Here is a 20,080-nt window from a genome sequence, read left to right on the forward strand (position 1 = left end):
TGGGATGTGGGATGATGTGTTATGCATGTCAGTCCAATTAATAGGGAGCCCATTAGTGCCTTCGTTATCAATCTCACGCTACGCAAAATAAACTCCAGAAGGAGTTCCTTTTCCTTCGGCTTCAATCACGTCTGCCATCATTTCTGACATCATTGCGTATTGTCTAAGGAATTCATGCGTGCAAATCTATTAGATTTCGCTCGTTATTTCGGCACCGGTCGGTGGCCAGGCAGTGTTTACAGGACGCCCAATTGCATTTTGGGAGGGGAGAGTTGGAGGAGAAAACGTCTGACACCGGCGCTAACCAGGTTTCGCGATGTCAAGCAAAGTTCGACGTGTTGCCATGGAAAGTGAGTTATAGTTGGCTGTGTTCACATCTCCATCTCAAAATAATTTGGAGATCCAACGTAATTGAATTTTTCCCCCCAATTTGTCTCGGGCACCCTTCTTCTTCTCATTAGTGGGGCCTAACGGTGTCTGGGAGCAAACTGGGATGGGTTGTGTGGGAGTGCTTCTGGGCTCTTCCATGAGGGGGGAGTTTCAGCTCTGTATGTTTTTTTCTTTTTGAGAGTCGTTGCTACTTCATAGACACCAACTTCTGTCTTTAACTGTAATTAGCCATCTGCTTTCCCCCCCTGGGGTAAGACAGCAGCACCAGATTGCACTCTTTATACGCACGCTTCGTGCTAGGTTTTTTCTAGCCTCCCTTCTCTGCACTTCACTTATTATTTTAACTCAATGTTAAATCATGCAGTCGATCATCTGAAATGGGCACCCTCCTTAAAAACCCTCTGTGAGATCTGGTCCATCCCTCCTTAAAAACCCTCTATGATATCTGGTCCATCCCTCCTTAAAAACCCTCTATGATATCTGGTCCATCCCCCCATAAAAACCCTCTGTGATATCTGGTCCATCCCTCCTGTCAGTCCCTCTTTGATATCTGGACCATCCCTCCTTTAAAACCCTCTATGAATCTTTCCATCCCTCCTATCAGACCCTCTATGATATCTGGTCCATCCCTCCTATCAGACCCTCTATGATATCTGGTCCATCCATCCTATCAGACCCTCTATGATATCTGGTCCATCCCTCCTATCAGACCCTCTATGATATCTGGTCCGGACCTTCTATCAGACCCTCTATGATATCTGGTCCATCCCTTCAATCAGACCCTCTATGATATCTGGTCCTGACCTTCAATCAGACCCTCTATGATATCTGGTCCTGACCTTCAATCAGACCCTCTATGATATCTGGTCCATCCCTTCAATCAGACCCTCTATGATATCTCCCTGGTCTGTAAATGTCACAGGCAGGCTAAGTGGGGGGAAGGCCCACCTAATAGCGTGAGCATAGATTCAGACGACCAGAGAGAGACGGAGAACGAGAGGGTGAGAGAGAGAGAGAGCGAGAGAGAGAGAGAGAGAGAGAGAGAGAGAGAGAGATGGCCGTTTCAGACCTGGCAGTGGCCAAGCCATCGCAGAAGGCTGCCTCCACCGTTTCTGCTTTCTCTTTTTACTATCAGCATCCCCCAGCTCTGCCACCAACCCCCACCCCCTGCTGAGCGAGGGAGAAAAAAATAACAACAAGTTTGTTGTAGCGGCGTCCAGCCTCCGTCCGATATGGGCGTACCCTGGATCGTTATTGGACCCCCCCCCCCCTCCCCGCCCCCTCACCACGGTAATTGAGTGAGTGTCCGTCACTTTGCTTATCGGCTACAGTAGCGCTCCATCTTGGCCGGGGCCGGGCAGCAGGCAATCTCCTGATTGCTGTTTTGGCACAACTGTCAAGGTCTGTCCTCTTGTTAAGTGATGGATAGATATGAGCGGGAGGGGAGGGGGAGGTACTTTCCCCTTGCCTTCCACTTGTGCTTTTTACTCACACAGAAAGGCACATTGAATAGGATACACAAAAATAAGATGTGTGTATATATATATATACAGTGTTTTTGTTTTATTCAATTTGTTTATTTCTGTCATGCCCATAGCTCATTACCGGCCTTGAACCTTGCTGCGGCCTCTTCTAAAACTGATACCTTCGGCTGATCTGCAAGAAAATAATTGTCTGTAGGGAAATGGTGGGAGAACGTTGGCCCCTTTTTGGAGATGCATTGTTTTGCAGAATTGCACAGCCGTAAACATAATAATTGGAAACGTCTTGAGTAAACCACCACGGGATTCCATCTCTATGGCATTTTAGAGATGAGGCCCTAATTGATTGTGCATCGGGCAGTCCCCCCATCCAGGGACTGTCCACGTGCGTCACCGGTGTGTCTCCTCCTTGGGAACATTAGGGCAGAATGGTCCTTCTACTCATGGCTGAAGGGATTGTGGGGAGGGGGGAGGAGGAGAAGGGGTGAGAGAGTGTGACCAAGGCATTGAGTGAGGGAATGCCTGACGGACAGAGTAGGAAGAAACCTCTATAGTCAATAAGCAGATCGCCTTGGATGCGTGGGCTTTTTCCTTTCTGTCTCTCTCTTGCTCCGGGGCTTTTAGTGCATCAGATTTCCCTCCTTTTGTCATTTCCTTATTACTCCCTGCTTTGTTGGGTTGGTTTTTTGTTGTTGTTGCTGTTGTCGTTACTGGTTTCTCGATGAAGTGCCGTGAGAGGTACGGATAAATGGTGCGTTCTGATTGGAAGTGGCTTTGCTCTGCTCTTGGTGCAGGCGGCCGCCCGCTTGGTTTAAGCTGCCCATATCAAGCCGCCGAGTACCAGCCAGCTCCCCTTCCCTTGCTTGTATCAAGACGCTGAGGGTTAATCCACTTGCAGAAAATACCCTCCACTGTTAATGCCGGCCAGTCTGCATTCACAGACTTTGCTACAGAATACAAAATGCACAAATATGACACAAATAGGTGAAAATCCAACTTTTATTCTAGAAATACTGCATGTATAATGCCCAAATAGCTTGTAATACTCTATGGGAGGGAAAAACTGTGTCATTCTGTCAGATCGTGTCAGCTCTGTGATTGAGTTCTTTATATAACCAAGAGAAACCATGTCTCTGTGCACCTTATTTCTACGAAAGGGGTTAATCGATTTCATACTGGACTACATGAAGTATCCCCCCCCCAGTCGTCTTGCACTCCCTTTCCTCTGATACGCGTTTAGCCTCGATTCTTCTGACACAAGTTGCCTCAGGCACTGCTGTTTTTGTTCTTCCATTCAGAGTGGATGGCAGAGAGACTGAATGTCCGACTTAACCATTGACTTCACTCACCCCCCCCCCCCCCCCCCCCCCTTTTCCATCCCGGGACCCAAAAGGGCAATTTCAGTGTGGCTTAGTGATCCAACCTCACACAGCGGAGTACTCTGAGCACACCTGGATTCAGGAACCACCAGACTCCATTGGACGAAATGAGACTTATAAGACAATGTATGAAGAGAGATAAATTCATCAGTTTGATTAATTCTCAAAAAAAACCTGATAGCTTAGAGTTTAAGAGTGCCAATGTTGTGGCAGTTATGAAGTACACAAATAAAGTCCACAATGGGTGTTGTGTATACCAACTATAACCGGTTTTTTATTTATTTTCTTAATTGCCATGTATTGTGCAAACTGCTGTGTTTCTGACTACCTCCCTTAAAAACTATCTCACCAGAAGATATTCCGCTTATTTGCAAAGAATCTGTCTCTATTACAGCGAATGCTATTATTTCTCACAAATCAATCTACTCTTCCAAGTAGATTGAATACAGTGTCTACTTGACAAGAATCTTTTTCCTCAAAATATCTCTGGCCCGTTTCAGATTGTTCGAAGGCTCCTCGTTGAGGAAGATCGAGAAGTTAAAAACTCTCTTGTGCTACTTCAGGAGAGTCACGCAGACACGTAAGCTATGAAATATGACCCACCGGTATCATGGCTACCTTTTTGTGTTTTGATGCCTTTCCAGGCTCATACAGCTCGAGTGAATGAATAACAACAAATCTTTGTTTTGGCTCAAGGGCCCAAAGGTCTCGTGACGTTCACCAGACAGTGTTTGAGCAACCCTCCGAACTGGGAAAGGTAATAATGCATCATCTATAATCGGCTATTCATCAATGAATATTCTCTGACACACAAGTTTGCATCAATATTTTTAATATTTTGATGTTCCTGGATATGTTATTCCATTTAATGGAATCTGCCACCGTGAGGCATAACATCACTGATCTGAGTGGTGTGGTTGATGTGGTTCTTCCCTCCAGCTCTAAGACCCTGATGACCCGACTGCACATCACGTGTGAGGGGACGATCGAAGACGACGGATACGGGATGCTACAGGTTCGAGTCCCATTTAGGAGTTCCTGCTGTGATACAATATAGGATTTTAGGTTCTCTATGTCCTGTGGTAACCCGCTCCTCAATGTCTCGGGGTTCAAGGTACGTATCACGCTTTGGAGTCGGGGTTAAGCCGAACTCGGTTTAATTACAATGAACTCTCAAAACAGGGAACACATGCACTATACCTAGGGTCTCCGTGAGCCTCTATTCGGATGTGGTCTCGAGCGCTTCCCTCGTGGCACTCGCTCCTGTTCTCCCCTGTCGTCAGCTCTCGTGCTCCTTTTACGATGGCCTCCTGGCCTTCTCCTCCCTTCGGCCAGGTGTCCCCTATCTCGCTGATTGGGGGGAAGGAAGTGATGCTCTCTGTCGCCGGTTAGTGGGTGGCGGCGGTATACGCCGTCCATGACTACACCTCGGACCCACCCGGGCCGAGGTTTGAGGAGCGGGATGCCACAATCCCTCGTCTGTTCTCTCAGCGTTCCTAAGACACGGTGAAGATGTTAATTGGTAGGTGGGTAGGATAGTGTAGTCGTGGCTAGGATGTTCCCAGGGCCATTCCCAGCCAGAAGGTACGCAGGCTCAATCCCCAATGACCAGCTGTAGCCACCCATGATAAGCCCCCAAAATTCCTGCTCTTTAATGCCATGCACCTGAACATATTCAACCTTTATGTCTTTGGATCAAAGGTAATGGTAATGCGGAAATGGAACCACAAACACAATTGGATCCGATTCATACATATGCAGAGATCCATACATTGATACATTGAATTTGAATCGGTGTCTAAAAACCTATATGATGCATTTCATTATAATAAGCAGCACGGGGTGTTTTCTCCTCCCTTCTGCTTTGTTGACTGCTCTTTCTTCAGATCCCCCTGTATATTTCAGTGTGCATCTACCTGGATAAACTGCTGACATCATATCTGTCTGGCTGGGTTCACCCCTGCTCCCCTCAACCCATCACCATCGTCCACTAGTGTTGCCATGCAGCTGGTTTGTTTTTCCTGTGGTTGACAGTTGATGTGTACACACGAGTGGCCCTGGGGAGGGGCGAGGGTGGTGTGGGTGGGGGGGGAGGAGGAGGAAGGGACCCATGGGTGGGATGATGGCGGAGGGGGGTTGGGAGGGCAGCCAGCCTGCCAGCCTGCCATCGCAGCAGGCCTTGACCTATCGGTGGTGGGGGGGGTACCTCCGGAGTGACGGCTGCCTCTCGGTGGAGCGCGGGGGCTCTGATAGGGCGGGGACGGCTGTCATTGTGTCAAGAGGAGGGTGGAGTGGAGGGGGCTGCAGTGGAAGGGTGAAAGGGGGTACCAGGGTGCAAGATAGCCAGGGGGAGAGGCTGACTTGAATGAAAAGAAAGAGAAAAGCCAAGCAACCCCCCCTCCCTCCATCTTGCCCCCCCCCACCCCCACCCCCGCTGTCATGCATCCAAACCCGGACGTGGCCCAGTGAGCACAACCCCTCAACCCCCTGACAGGATCTAGAAGGCAGAATAAGGGAGTGTCGTGAATGGGCTTCACTCACACCTACGTCCTTCCTCCGAAACAAGCACGCACACACACACACACACACACACAAAGACACACACACAGACACACACAACATGGAGGGTCAGATCTGGCGGATCCTATTTGCTTGAGATATTAACGTTGCACACATTTGTTAGCTGCTCTGTATCGCATTACATTTGTTGTGCATAAATAATGTTGATAATCAAATTATAAGAGCGATCTTTCATTATTAATTAATGATTGATGGCATAAAATGTAATGAAATTACAGAAATGTCATTTTTAAATATCGACGGAACTACTCGCTCAGCAAACAGAATAGAGCGCAGCGACAAAAAACTACCATCCAACGGCATACGTCAAATCCCGCTGCTTTACACCAATTCCTCCACCAGAAATTCTGAATGGGACGACTTATGTTAATGAGCGTCAGACCACGCTTCCACATTGCAGGGCTTAGCAACCAGCGTGTGCTCCCATCGTCGGGCCACGCGTGTTCACGTGCGGACCGCGGCCTCCCTCGGCCATCCACCGTGATGGATGCAGCGTGCGTCCCACCCTCCGAGCCGCTGATTTGATTATCCGCCAGCAGGATGTAGCGTTCCGATCTTTAGGCATCTGTCTGTGTTAAACGGCCACCGTGGGTGGCAGCTAATAAGGACGGGCTAATGGAGTCATCTGTTCAAATCACGCCAGCGGCCGTAGCCGACGCCTCGTCCTGCTGATTGGGCAGAACCGGGGGACTATTGTGTGTGTGTAAATCTATAAACATCTCGGGTCTGTGATTCCCGATTTAGGGTGGAGTTTGTAACTGTGTCGAGAATTCTTCACAGGCTTGGGACATTGTTCAATTGTCCAATCAGACCAGGGAAGATATATTTGAGCTTGGACACACTGCCGTTGATAAAAATAAAAAAAAAAGCACAGTGGGAAGAAAACATAAATCTATTGAGTACTAACATCATTTTAGACAGGTTTTGCCGTCCTGTTGGTCTATGTCTTAGGCGGACTCAATGCCAGCGTAGAGCAGGATAGTGTTGTAGCTAGGGGGTTACCTACCGACTTTTATTCGGATAAAAGCATCTTTTATATGACTTAATAGTTACTATAGATTGTAAAGATGACCCTTTGATACTAACACTTTGTGTGTGTGTGTGTGCGTGTGCGTGCGCGTGCGTGTGTGTGTGTGTGTGTGTGTGTGGGGTTCAGGTGGATTTTGCCAACAGGCTTGTGGGTGGGGGGGTGACAGGCCAGGGGCTGGTCCAGGAAGAGATCAGGTTCCTCATCAACCCAGAGCTCATAGCCTCCCGCCTCTTCACAGAAGCCTTGGAGAACAACGAGTGCCTCATCATCACAGGTAAGAACACACCTCAGATCACACACCTGACACACTGTAAAACACACCTGACACTAGGGGTGTACCGGTACACTGAAGTCACGGTTCGGTTCATACCTCGGTTCAGACATCACGGTTCGGTACGAGTTCGGTACAATGAAAATGCAGAAGGCAATTCTTTTTTATTGTCTTAGGTTGTACCACCTAGTGTCATACAGTCTCTCCCCTGAGCTAGCTGCAACAGCCTGAACTGTGTAATCTAAGATGTTAACAGTAAACAATAAGTACCCCACATAAAACTGAAAATTCAGCATGTCTTATTTATGAAAGTGCAAAGTACTCAGAATTTGAGCAATTTCCACAGAGGGTGCGGGTGGGTTCGGTGTGGCTTGGTGGAGTAGTGAAGGTGCGTTTCGGCACGGCTCGGTTACGGCTCATGTTTCCACCGCCGACAGTACCCTTATGGTGGGGGGGGGGGGTTAAACCGGGTCGCGATAGCCGCGGCAGCTACCCTAGCATTGTGACCACATAGCAGCCTGACACAGTGTAGCCTGCTCATAATTCCAAGGAAAAAGAAGAACGCGCACAATGAACAAAGATCAACCATGTAGGATGTCCAAGAAGGACGGCAAACTTTTGTGCGACATTGTCCGGAAATACCTCGCGGATAATGTGTTTGTTTATTATTTCCCTGTCTCACAGAAGTGCGATTCTGTCGACCAATCAACCGACGGCGTGTGTAGCTCGGAACTTGCCGGCAGCCTTTGAGGCGTCTCAGTTGTCCCTGAAGATCGCGCATCTAACATTACTTCGGCATTACATTTATTAATTTGCACGCCAGTTTTATTTAATTTTATACCATGTATTCTGTAAATCCATGCACCGAACCGTGACGTCCGTATTGATTTGGTTCAATACGAATACATGTATCGTTACACCCCTACCTGACACACATCAGATCACACACCTGACACACCGTGAAACACACCTGACGCACCTCAGATCACTTACCTGACCCAACGTAGTTACACACCTGACACACCTAAGATAAGGAGCAGGAGCAATGTAAATGCTCAAAATAAAAGTGCACATTACAAACTGGAGAGGTAGTCACACCTGTCCATCAACCCCCCAGGACAAAAGCAGCACTCAACATGGCCTTTTTAAAAAATACCGGACACAAACACACACACACACACACACACACCAAATTGTTCAAGGCAGTGATGGAGGAAGAGAACAGAGCCAGGAACCTCTCATTGGTGTATGACCCGGTCCACGTTTGACATTGTAAATCAATCCTGTTGACGCCAGGGCAGGTTTTTCAAACTCTGCAGTCTGCAAGGTAAACGCTCAGATAGACACGGCTGCTCACAGATGTCTGCACTTGATGGATTCTGTCTGGATTCTGCCTGTGCACACATACCTGACCGTCTGTTAAAGCACTCACTGTTTTACTGGCCATGTCCACGTTCTCAGTCTGTCGATTCAGACTGAATATCTTACATGTAGTCGTGGTTAGGGTGCACGCCTCCCAGACTAAAGCGCCTACGCTCAAATCTCCAAAATGTAAGCAGTCTCCCCCACATGCTAATTTATATAATTTTCCCTGTGAGTTGCTTTGGATAAAAGTGTCTGTAGGCTTTAATGGTTTAAGAGGACATATTTGACTTAGGCTTCTGATTGTTGTTCCCTCCGTCTCTGTCTGTGTACCCGGCTACTGCCTCGCTTTCATTTGACTCACTGTCGTTTCCACCCTCCTCTCCTGCTGTCCCCCAAATCCTCCCCTCGTCTCTTGGATGGATGGAAGCCATCTCCATGTTCCCACTTATGAACTCTTTGTCGGGAGGAACACCTGTTTCCATGACTCTCCTTTCCAGCACGTCGACACGGAGAGATGACAATTATATTTGCCCCGTTTGTTACAGAACAGCTTGCTCACCCTACACACATTGCTTCACTTCTGGTATCTTATCGTCTGAGATGGTGACTCGCCTTGTATTGGGAGGGGTGTGATGATATGCTACTGCGGATGTTCAACCATGTATACTTGGTGCATATGTACATAATATATGGTTCCATGCTACAATAAGGGACTAGCAGAGTGGTGACATTCGTGGCTCATGGGTCAACTCCCTAGTGCGTTAACCATGTAGGCAATATGCATGGAGTGACCCAGGTTTGATTCCCACCTTTGGTCCTATCAAACAGGTTGTTCCTTCTCTGCCTCTCTCCACTGTCTTGTCTTTAAAGGCAAAACAAAATGGTGTGAAGATTTTTTAATATATAAGCCAATTTGTGGATTGTCCCTAATGCATCCTCTACATCTCTTTCTTCTCCGTCCGTCTTTGTTTTCATAAGCATACAGTTTTATATACTGTAGGACTATAATCGGTCTCCATCAATAATTCCTCCCCCCCCCTCTCCTCCTCTGCGGTCACTTCGCTCGCTGCAAAGGTAAATCGATGGCATCGATTCCCGGGCGACTGCCCAGTCATCCCTCATTTGTGTCCAGGGGGGGAATTGCCCTATCCCTCACCCTCCCGAACTCCAGCTTGCCTCAGTCAACCTGTTCAGGTGACCCTCGCTCATAAAGCTCCCACTCCCACCCCCCCTGCCCTTGCCTCTCCCATCTGTTGCCACCGCCCCCTCCAGTCCAAGCCCGCCGCTGGTCCGAGCCAGGTGGGAGTTGTCACCCACACTGGACAGGACTACGGATGAGGGTGTGTGTGGCAGGTTGTGTTCATTGATCTTGCAGTGGGTGGTTGATGTATCCTCTCATCAGCCACTCTCTCTCTCTCCCCCCCCCACCCCCAAACCATAAAAGAAGAAGAAGCTTCCTTTACTTTCGTTGGGTCCAGAGCCGATTCCTCAATGGACTTTTAGCTCCACCTCAGCCAACCCTCCATCCCCCACCCAGCCCCCTACCCCTCCACTAGTGGAAGTGCTTTTCCCTCCGAAGGAGAGAGATTGCTCGGAGTTGATTCATTAGCCACTTAAATCAGGACTGTGCCAAATGTCTTGCTCATTTATTTGGTCTTTTTATAACTAAAGGAAGTTGTCTCGTATTAGGTGGGGGATATGTGACATTGACGGCGCCTCTTGACGTCATCAGAGCCAGGATCTTTGGCGGTTTTTTTCAGAGAAAGGGCACCGAACTTTGCAGTCGTGACTGCGATGCTCGAATGGAAAGGGATGGGGGGTGGGGGCTGCAGGCGTACTTGAAGACGGGCACGGCAGCAGAGACAAATTACACGTGGGCGCGCAGAGCCAGGAACAGAACAGAGGTTTCCATGGTCTGGTCAGTGCTCAAGACCCTCCCGCTGTTGCTCATCTCAGGACACTCACTCAGCGTTTCTATACAAACATTAATCGAAATGCAAGAAAGGAAAGCCCCGGTGGTGACTCAGTCGACGTCCAGATGTAACTCGGTTTGCCTTGGGTTCCCAGCCATGAGAAGGCTGTTTTATTCTGTGTGATGCCGTCCTCTAGGAAGCGACCCCTCTAAGTCACCTTCATCTCTAAGTGACTCCCCCACCCTCCTCTCATCCTACTCCTCTCCCTCCACCGCCTCCTTCACTTAACGTTATTACATTTGGACATGGAAGAATTTATAACCAAACTTAGGTCATCGCTCTGCTAATGGAATGAGCCAATTATGTCATGGATTTATTAAAACGTTGCAAAGAGTATTCTTGGCACGGACTGAGGCTTCGGCCCGCCTCCTTCCTCTCAAAATTCTGTTGTGCTCAATTACTTATCTCTATTGTATCTCTCTCCCTCTCTTTATCTCTCTGGATCTCTTTATCTCTCTCCTTCTGTCTTCCTATTCTAATCTATTTCTTTCTCTCCCTCTCTTTATCCACCTTTCGCCCTCTTTAATTTCTCTCTCCCTCACCCTCTCTCTCTCCCCCTCTCTTTCTCCCTCTCTCTTATCTAATTCTATTTGCTTCCTTTAACGTTGTCGTGACGTGCGTCTTTTTTTGTTTGTTTTGTTTGGTTGGCCCTTGGCTCTGTTCTGATTGGTCAACCCAAGGGTCAGGTGGTAATGTAGCGATGACTGCGTGTGTGTCTGGATGCTGTCATGGTCGCTCACTTGCTACTAAATGGATTCAAGGTGAAGGCAGGACCGGGCTGATGGATGAGAGGGATAGGGGCAAGGCAGGCCATTTATTCTTTACATTAAGGAGTCTTGTGATGTAGCTACTCTGGTTTAGTTTACCGGCTGGAAAAAGGTTTTTTTACGCTGTTTCACTGGAGTTCTGTATGGGGGCGTGGTGGTGTTATGGTTAGTGGCTTGAGCAAGAGGCCCAAGCCTCTACCCTCTCCTTTATGAACTGTATCTGAATTCATCAAAGCATCTGACAAATAGTAAATAGTATATTGACGCGGACATCTCACAGGAGAAAGAAAGGTCAGTATTTACCTTCGAACATCACCCACATAATAATCTCTACTGGCATAGATGAGCTTTGCCACTGGGCACAACCAACTGACACAATGTGATAATGATCTGCGCTTATAAACTGAAGATTACACACAAACCCATACGCACACACGTGCAGAAAAGCTTCTGGAACAGTAGCACACTTATTGTTTGCAGGTAACTTGAAAGTGAATTCAAGGATTCCTAACGAATCTCATGAATAATTACGTATGATGAATGTTATATACCTGAATCAGGGTCCGTAATGAGAGGTACTGTTGGAAGTATAATGAGCCATGATGCAATCTTTGTGCTCTAGACGTTAAACACTATACTGATGAAGGAAGAACTACTGTTTCTCCAGGCCGAGGTGCATTACGCATACACTCAAGTGTTTAAGACTAGGGGGCGGAAATGTCTCTTACATTTTTTGCACAGCGGTTCCAAGGTTAAATTCTGCTACTCTAACCCATTCCTCCTTCCATTACGGCTGAAAGCTTTTCATTTCAAAACCCAAAGCGGATTACTTATTCAATCAATGCTTTTCCCTTTTTTCTTTATTTACGACAACCCAATACCCGCTGATACATCGGCGCCCCTGATGGGCAAGGCAGTGGAGAATCAGATTTGATTTAAGGAAGGGGAGAACGGAAATAGATTCAGGCGCGCGGAAACACGTGTGTCTGTGACAGAGTGCTGGTAAATGTCAGCTGTGTAACTCTTCTGTCATGTGTCTTCTTGTGTGTGTGCAGGTACTGAGAAGTATAGTAAATATACAGGCTACTCAGATTCCTACAAGTGGAAGGAGAACCACAAGGATGAGACGCCCAGGTACTGAACCCTCTTGTGATTACAGCAGACCCTATCCCAGTTCAGCTTTTCTACTGAGTAACCAAAATAATGACTTATCACAATAAGAACAGTAGTAAACATTGTTTCTTTTCTTTTTTTTATTTACAGATAAACTCATAAAATGTGTGCTACACATTGCTTTCCGTAATAAAATAAACAGACAAAAATGGTACATAGTAATAAGACAATTGGGCTCAAATAATATGCTTTTTTTGAGGTCCAATATAAGGACGGTATAAAATGCAATGTTTAGAATAAAACATGAAATAACAAGCCCCAGTCCAGGTCAAACGGTGTGACTCTGTTTGTTCCGCGGTGGTCCTCCTGTCAGGGATGACTGGCAGAGGAGGTGCACGGAGATCGTGGCCCTGGACGCCATCAAGTACCGGCACTTCCTGGAGCAGTTCCAGCCCGAGAAGATGAGCAGGGAGCTCAACAAGGTGGGGGCCCTCACCCTGGGGATGGGGCTGAGGAGACAGAGGATTGCCATCGTTTGTTTGTGTTTTTACATGCTTTTGTGCCTATTTTATGGACAGAGCAGTGAGGAGAGGCGGGAAAGTTAGTTGAAGAAAAGATGGATAGACTCTTAGAATAGGGCCGCATGTCAGAACCAAACTCTGGCCCCCACAAGGCATATCCCCGACTTGGTCAGCGCACAAGCAGGGAACACTCTTATTTTCATCGATTTAAATGAGCATGTTTAACAGCCTTTTGACGTCAGTGTTTCAGTATCTATTCAGATTGTCATAAATCACATGAAACGTTTGCATCGATGTCCGTCATGCTATGGCTGTCTGTCCACTATAACGTTCCCGACATAAAATGCACATATTGTTTAATCAAATGTGATGTGTATGTAGAAGGCGGGAAATGGACAAGAGTGACAGCAGCAATCTTTTTCAATCGACAGGACAGCTGTCCAACGTGAGCCTTGGTACTGTTGGCACGGGGCTGGTTGTCCCTATATAGTCGTTGTTGTTTCTGTATTTCAGATTTGATGCATATTTTGTATCGGTTTGTAAAGAAACCTTACAATTAATGTCAACCCATGTACACCTATAGAAAGACTAAAAGATGCATATGTTTTTTAACAGCAAAAATATTACGTTTATTCCATAAATGGAATAGAATATTAAGTAATATTAATAATATCTTTTTACTTTATTCTTGGCATTGATAATATTTACACACATGCAATTCACGTCAGTTGATAATGTACCCTTAAATATGCTTGATACTGCCAGAAGATTTTGTTCTGAATAGCGTCCACCCCAAGTTTGGAGCTAAAGTTTAGCGATGGTAGAACGCCGAATGCTCCTGGATTATCGTCTTTCATCTTGTGACGGGGGCCAATTCAAATATCCACACTTACTGTGTGCCCATATTAGGCATACTGCGGGTTCTTCCGGCCCGGCGCCAACAGCAAGCACCTCTCCGCGGTGGCCACTGGAAACTGGGGCTGTGGCGCGTTTGGCGGGGACACGCGACTTAAAGGTACAGTTGGCTGAAACTAACTCACTGTCCCTCCAACCCAATTCAATAAAAAAATGTTTTTTATTAACTACCAATGGCGTAAGCAGCCCTCTCTTGCTCTCTCTCGCGCTGTGTGTGTGTGTGCGTGCGTGCGCGCGCGCATATGCGTGCGCAAGATCATAATATAACATCCTGAAAAGCCAGTGTGTCATAATGTAACATAAATCAAAGTAACGGCCTGACCCGAGAGTGCATTGCAGTCGTTACATCCTCCGAATTAGCCTCTTCCTCGTCCTCTTCCCCCCCCCCCCGCTTTACTCTGCCACTCCCTGTGCCCCCGACCTCCCTATGTGTTTCCTGTTGCACATACATACAACACGTCTACAGAGACTGTTCCTCCTGGAGCCCTCCCTCCCTCCCTTCATCGATCAGCTGACACACATTTATGTCCTCCATTAAAAGGCCTATTGATTACGCGGTGGGAGGCTCGTAAATCCACACCTGCACGTCACCCTCTGCACACACACACACACACACACACACACACACACACACACACACACACACACCAGTGAACGGGAGGGGGCCCTCACCGTCCCCTGTGGATACCTCACCGCACACACTCACATCGCCTCCCGCTCATCCGAGGACCGACTAAAGTCACGCCTCGTGTCATGTCATGTGACATCACTATTTGGAACAGTTTTAAGCGAGGGAGTTTTTAATATTGATATTGTTTTCGAAGGATATTGTGGCGTGCGATCTCTCGCGAGTGCCAACACCCGGTCTCCTCATATGCTATGTTATTGCCATGTTATTATGTTTCCATACACGGCACCAAGCGTTTTAATATTTAAGGTTATTAGTTTCCTTTCCGCGAGCTTTCTATGAATAGATCCGCTGGGTTTACAGATGGCGGTCTCCACGGAGTTTGCTCGTTGGAGTCCCTCCCATTACCGCTGCAATTAGCATATCTGTTATTTTTAGAAGGCCATAACCGTACTTTACGGCGTCGACGGTAGAGGAGACTCGAGGCGAGGTGCTTGGCTCCAGATGTAGTATTGACGCAACGATTACAGAGTCCCGGTAAATGATGCCTTATTGTGCGCTCTGATTAATCTGCAGCTGATATGGGTCCTGTTTAATATTTGAACGTCACCCGGGACCTATTTGCAATGTCTTACGCGATTAAACGCCACCACAGAGGCAAGGGTTTTCTTCCAGTACAAATGAGGCTTTTGGTCCTTTCTTATGTTAGCCATGCCTTATCTGTAACAATGTCCATTTAATTTGCGTGCTTTGTTTATTGCTGCGATCTCGAGGATTTCCTTTTCGTTCTCTTTGGCGACACCTTGGGCTATAAGCGGTCATTTTTCCCTTGGATCCCTTCAAACAGTGTCGCCAGTTCTTAAAAGGCTCATCACCATTGTATTGCCTCATTTGGCGATAGATTCTTAGTCTTTAACCGACATTTATTGACATGGAAATCTTTGAGATTGCAACTTATTAAGTATTGAAGTATACAGTTGTAAATTCTTTCTGTTATAATTTACTGTTGCCTACTCTTCTCTCTCCTCCTCTTTTGCCCTCGCTCTCCCCCACTGTCTCTGGGTGTCTCTCGCCCAGCCCTGATCCAGCTGATGGCGGCAGCGGAGGCCGGGAGAGACATGGCCTACTTCACCTTCGGAGAGGCTCAGCTGATGAGAGACGTGCACGAGATGCACACGTTCCTCACAGACAGACAGACCACCGTCGGTAGGACACACACACACGCCTCGCCCCCACACGTACTCAAACTCCCTCACTCACTCATTCTAACACACACACATTCAAACACACACACACACACACACACACACACACACACACACACACACACACACACACACACACACACACACACACCAGGAGAACATTTGGATGGTGTGGACGCTGGCGGGCCCACAGCACACTCTTGGCGTTTGCTCTGCGTCTATGGGTCTAAGTGTATACAGTAGATTACATAACGGCCAGCAGTGAGGAATGTGACACCAGCTAGCAGCACTCTGGGGATGCCACCGTATGGGTCCCCTAGGGGCCCTGAACCACACGCAGGTCGGACTCTGGGGCCCCGGCTTCATTTAAAAGACCCACGGCCAGTAAAGGGCAGAGATGTCACTCTCTATGTTAAGTTGGTCCACTTTATGGGTCGTCTTATTTCCTCAGCAGGCCGTGTACCCAATGTCACCACGGGATTACTGTTTGAACTCCTCCTCCTCCCACTCTATCTCCTCCTCCTCCTCCTCCTCCTCCTCCCACTCTATTTCCTCCTCCTCCATCTCCTCCTCCTCCTCCTCTTCCTCCCACTCTATCTCCTCCTCCTCCTCCTCCCACTCCATCTCCTCCTCCTCCTCCTCCTCCTCCTCCTCCCCCCACTCTATCTCCTCCTCCTCCTCCTCCTCCTCCTCCTCCCACTCTATCTCCTCCTCCTCCTCCCACTCTATCTCCTCCTCCTCCTCCTCTCACTCTATCTCCTCCTCCTCCTCCTCCTCCCACTCTATCTCCTCCTCCTCCATCTCCTCCTCCTCCTCCTTCTCGTTCTTTATCTTGTGACATTTATTGAAGCCTTTCACGGAAATGTCCCCCTGGCCATCCATTTTCTAAAGTGGAGCAACACAGAATGGGGTGTGTGTGTGTGTGTGTGTGTGTGTGTGTGTGGGGGGGGGGGGATGTTTGTATCCATTTGTGTCTCTTTTGTTTGTGTGTGTGTGTCTGCGTGCATGTTTGATTCATAAACTGTTTTTCATTTTTTCCTTAGCCTTTCTTTCTTCCCTCCTTCTCAACCCTCCATAGCGTACAGTCCATTTTCCATCTCGCTCTCTCTCGCTCTGTCACTTTAATAACGGTCTCATAATTCTCTCTCTCTCTCTCTCTCTCTCTCTCTCCTGCCCCTCCTCAGGGAAGCTATACGGCCTGCTGAACCACTACTTCGTGGCAGTGTGCAAGAACTGTCGCACGTCCCGTCCCGACCTCTCTCTCTACGGCTTCATCCACGAGAGGCTGTCGCCCAGGATGCCCGGCCCCACCGCCGACAGCCCCGCAAAGGATGCTGGGACGACCCCGGGCGGCTCATCCCGCCTCTGAGCGACGGCCCGTCCTGACGTACACCACAACAGTGTTTTATAGGAATCTTTTGTTTAACCACACGTTAACCCTACTCCTATACCTTTGAGGAGAAAAGAAATGCTGCTATGAAGTAGTTTTTTTGACCATTTTGAAACAATGAAGTGTATTGGGAGTCAATTTCAAACAGGAAAATAACCTGGAATTGTATTCTTATTCTCATAACATCTGTGTTGCATAATGGCAACCCTTGTGGATATTGATTGACAAAACGAGTATCCCTATCTCATTTTAGCCTTGACACTGTGCTGCTTATTATAATATTAAGTAGTTTAGATTGCAAATATTTAATTTTTGAATATTCAATCACGTTTGCTGACGTTGAGATTCATCCCTTATGTACTTGATTGTATCATAAATGGCTATCCGTAAAGGGATGGGAGTAGATATGATAAATTAACAAACCGTCTTTGGACGGTGTATCCTTAACAAAGAAAAATCTGGTTCAGATCATGTATCAAGTATGTGCTGCCTCACCACAATCTCTCTTTCTCTCTCTCTCTCTTTGCCTCCCTGATGTCACTCAGCCTAGAACCGAAACCTACCAAACAGTTTGCCTTTCTGCTCGTCGCTAGTCGTACTATCGGGACCTCGTAGTCAACAAACGCCCGGTGAGCTTATGTGACACAGGCCCGTCTTGGCAATAGTAAATCCCGGTTGCTGTCAACCCCTTCTTGTTAGCCTAGCCATGATACGTGGTGGATCTATGATTCTGTTACTCTCAGAAGGTTAGGGTTGGGAGTGGGGTCCACACGGTCATCGTATGCATGAATCTCTGGATCGGGGCGTCGTCAGTGTTACCTTCTAGGGAAAGATGGTACCCAATCATGACGGAGGAGAGAGTCTGAGAGCCGTACTCTAAATTAATCTATGCATGGTTTACACTCCCTTTATTTCTGGAATACTCCGCACGCTATATATACTGCCACATTCAGTCATGCTCATCGTAATGTGATGCACTTCAATATTTTATACAAATGTTGATCAAAATTGCGAGGGAGGTTCAATTGGGTTCAAGTTAACTATCATCTGTTACATTTCAAACTTGCCATGCTTACTCTAAATGGGTTTATTCACTGACATTTCACGATGCATCATTATTCATTATTAGCCAGCGCAATAACTGTGCACGCTACAAACACATGATTAAAATATTACTTTTAATCTACATGTGCTTCGGTTACGGTCCGTTGATGTTCACATGATGTTTGATTGACAATATCATACTATTTAATGGATAGATTGAATGGTGGGATTTAATGCTGTAATTGTATTGCATTGTAATGTAGGTTTCTTAGTCATTTCTTTTTATTATAATTTCTTAATTAAAATATATCCTGTTCAAATGGTTTTATTGCATTTCTCATTGTAGTACAGTTGATTGCAGTTTTGAACGGGTCAAGTTAGGGTTACTTAGGGTCTAAATGATTTAGTGTGGTTTGTTAGGCCTACTCTGGATGTATGATGTGATGAAGAGCTGCTTGCGACTCGAAGACCATTTGAGTATGATCGGAAACAAAATGTAAACACATTTTTACAGTAGCCTACACCAAGCCAGTATTTTGTTTACACAAATACAGTTAAATTATTCATAGACCAGGCTCAAAAAATGGCCTTTATCGCCGTTTATGGCATCATTACAACTAATGAATATTAGTTTGTGTTGTACAAGGGCACCCTAGATTTGTCACTATCATAACATCATACATAATTCAATTATCTGGAAACAATTGATTTTGGAGACGGCACATATAGGCCTAGGCTATAGCCTTCGGGATAATTTAATATTGCCTCAACATTTTTTATTCGATAAATTATGGTTGATAAATAAGCAAATGACATGGACTTCCTTAAATAGAAGGAGAAAAGTGGATTACATTTGTGCCTCTGCTCTTTGTACTGAGTGACTAGTAGATTAGATAGGAGCAGTGTCTATTCGGTTTTGTAGGCCGACTGTTGATGAGGATGGCCGTTAGCAACGGCTACAGATGCTAACTGAATTCATTAGCATTGAACAGGCTAGCCACAGCCCAGTGACACTAGAAATAAACTGCAGTATAGTTCATATCATACAACAAAACGTTCCACATTAACTGTAGCCTATATTTGATTTTAATCCACAGTGCCATAGAGTCTACTTGAAACCTGCCATCCATAAATGAATACTTTGCACAGAGAAGTTATGGGGAAAAAATGAAGCCATTTAGCCAGTTTTTCAATTTCACTCTGAACATGGAATAATAGTATTGCACTAGTGTTGCTTGATGTCTGCCCGTATACTGGGGTCATTATTTGAGTAAGCTTGTAATTTAACCACAGAGCTATAATGTTACCCAGCGGCAGCCGACTTCCTAGCTAGATGAATACTATTAAAAAAACGTCAGGGAAAAACTGGCCTTCGCTCCATCTTTGTCAGGCTGCCAAGTCACTACAAGAAACTGGCATTTCCATTCATAATTGCCTGACCCCTCCTTCTACAGGTCAGCTGGCTGGAAACCACTGCAACACAAAGCACTTTGAGAGGGTTCAAGAGGTAGACGTACATAAACGAAAATGGATATGAATGATATGGTTTATTTCTCACAAATGCCGCAGTATAAATAAAAACATTCTTTTTTTGCAGATGTTTTGATTGAGTTTTCATTGGGTCCCTTCCTACATTTATTATTAGCCTACCTTGGGACACGTTTATATATAAAACATCTTACCACCGTTTTCTTTTTGATGTTTGATTGCGCCATGATTGATACAACTGCAATTCAGTGCCAATGAGCATGAATGATGAACATCTAGATGGGGGGGGAGTCGGTTTTGGAGGTTTGGGGGCGATTAAGGGCACATTTTCTAATGCTTTAACCCACTCATATGTGAAGGCCAACAATCAGACATCCACTTGTTAAAATAACTCATGCTTCAGCCTTTATAAAAGTTTAATTGGTTGGTATAATTAACACCGAGGGGGGAGACATTTGCAATGTTTTCTCAGACTGAAAAATCATACTTCCCATGATTAGGTCTGAGTGTGTCTAGTGTTCACACTAGTATATTGCACCA

General features: G+C 46.5%; 1 protein-coding gene across 2 annotated transcripts in view; it reads left to right on the forward strand.

Moving 5' to 3' along the window:
- Nucleotides 1–18,372, forward strand: part of parga (poly (ADP-ribose) glycohydrolase a) — a 36,090-nt gene extending 17,718 nt beyond the window's left edge. For both annotated transcript variants that reach the window (XM_079730530.1, XM_079730531.1), the window contains exons 10-18: nt 3,751–3,830; nt 3,947–4,007; nt 4,190–4,265; nt 6,987–7,134; nt 12,292–12,370; nt 12,723–12,831; nt 13,780–13,885; nt 15,491–15,619; nt 16,803–18,372. In XM_079730530.1, coding sequence (XP_079586656.1) covers nt 3,751–3,830; nt 3,947–4,007; nt 4,190–4,265; nt 6,987–7,134; nt 12,292–12,370; nt 12,723–12,831; nt 13,780–13,885; nt 15,491–15,619; nt 16,803–16,987 — 973 coding nt within the window. In that variant the 3' untranslated portion in view covers nt 16,988–18,372. The remainder of the gene's footprint in view (nt 1–3,750; nt 3,831–3,946; nt 4,008–4,189; nt 4,266–6,986; nt 7,135–12,291; nt 12,371–12,722; nt 12,832–13,779; nt 13,886–15,490; nt 15,620–16,802) is intronic.
- Nucleotides 18,373–20,080: the final 1,708 nt, after the last annotated feature.

This window comes from Pollachius pollachius, assembly GCF_949987615.1.
Source record: "Pollachius pollachius genome assembly, chromosome: 2".
Classification (NCBI taxonomy): Eukaryota; Metazoa; Chordata; class Actinopteri; order Gadiformes; family Gadidae; genus Pollachius; species Pollachius pollachius.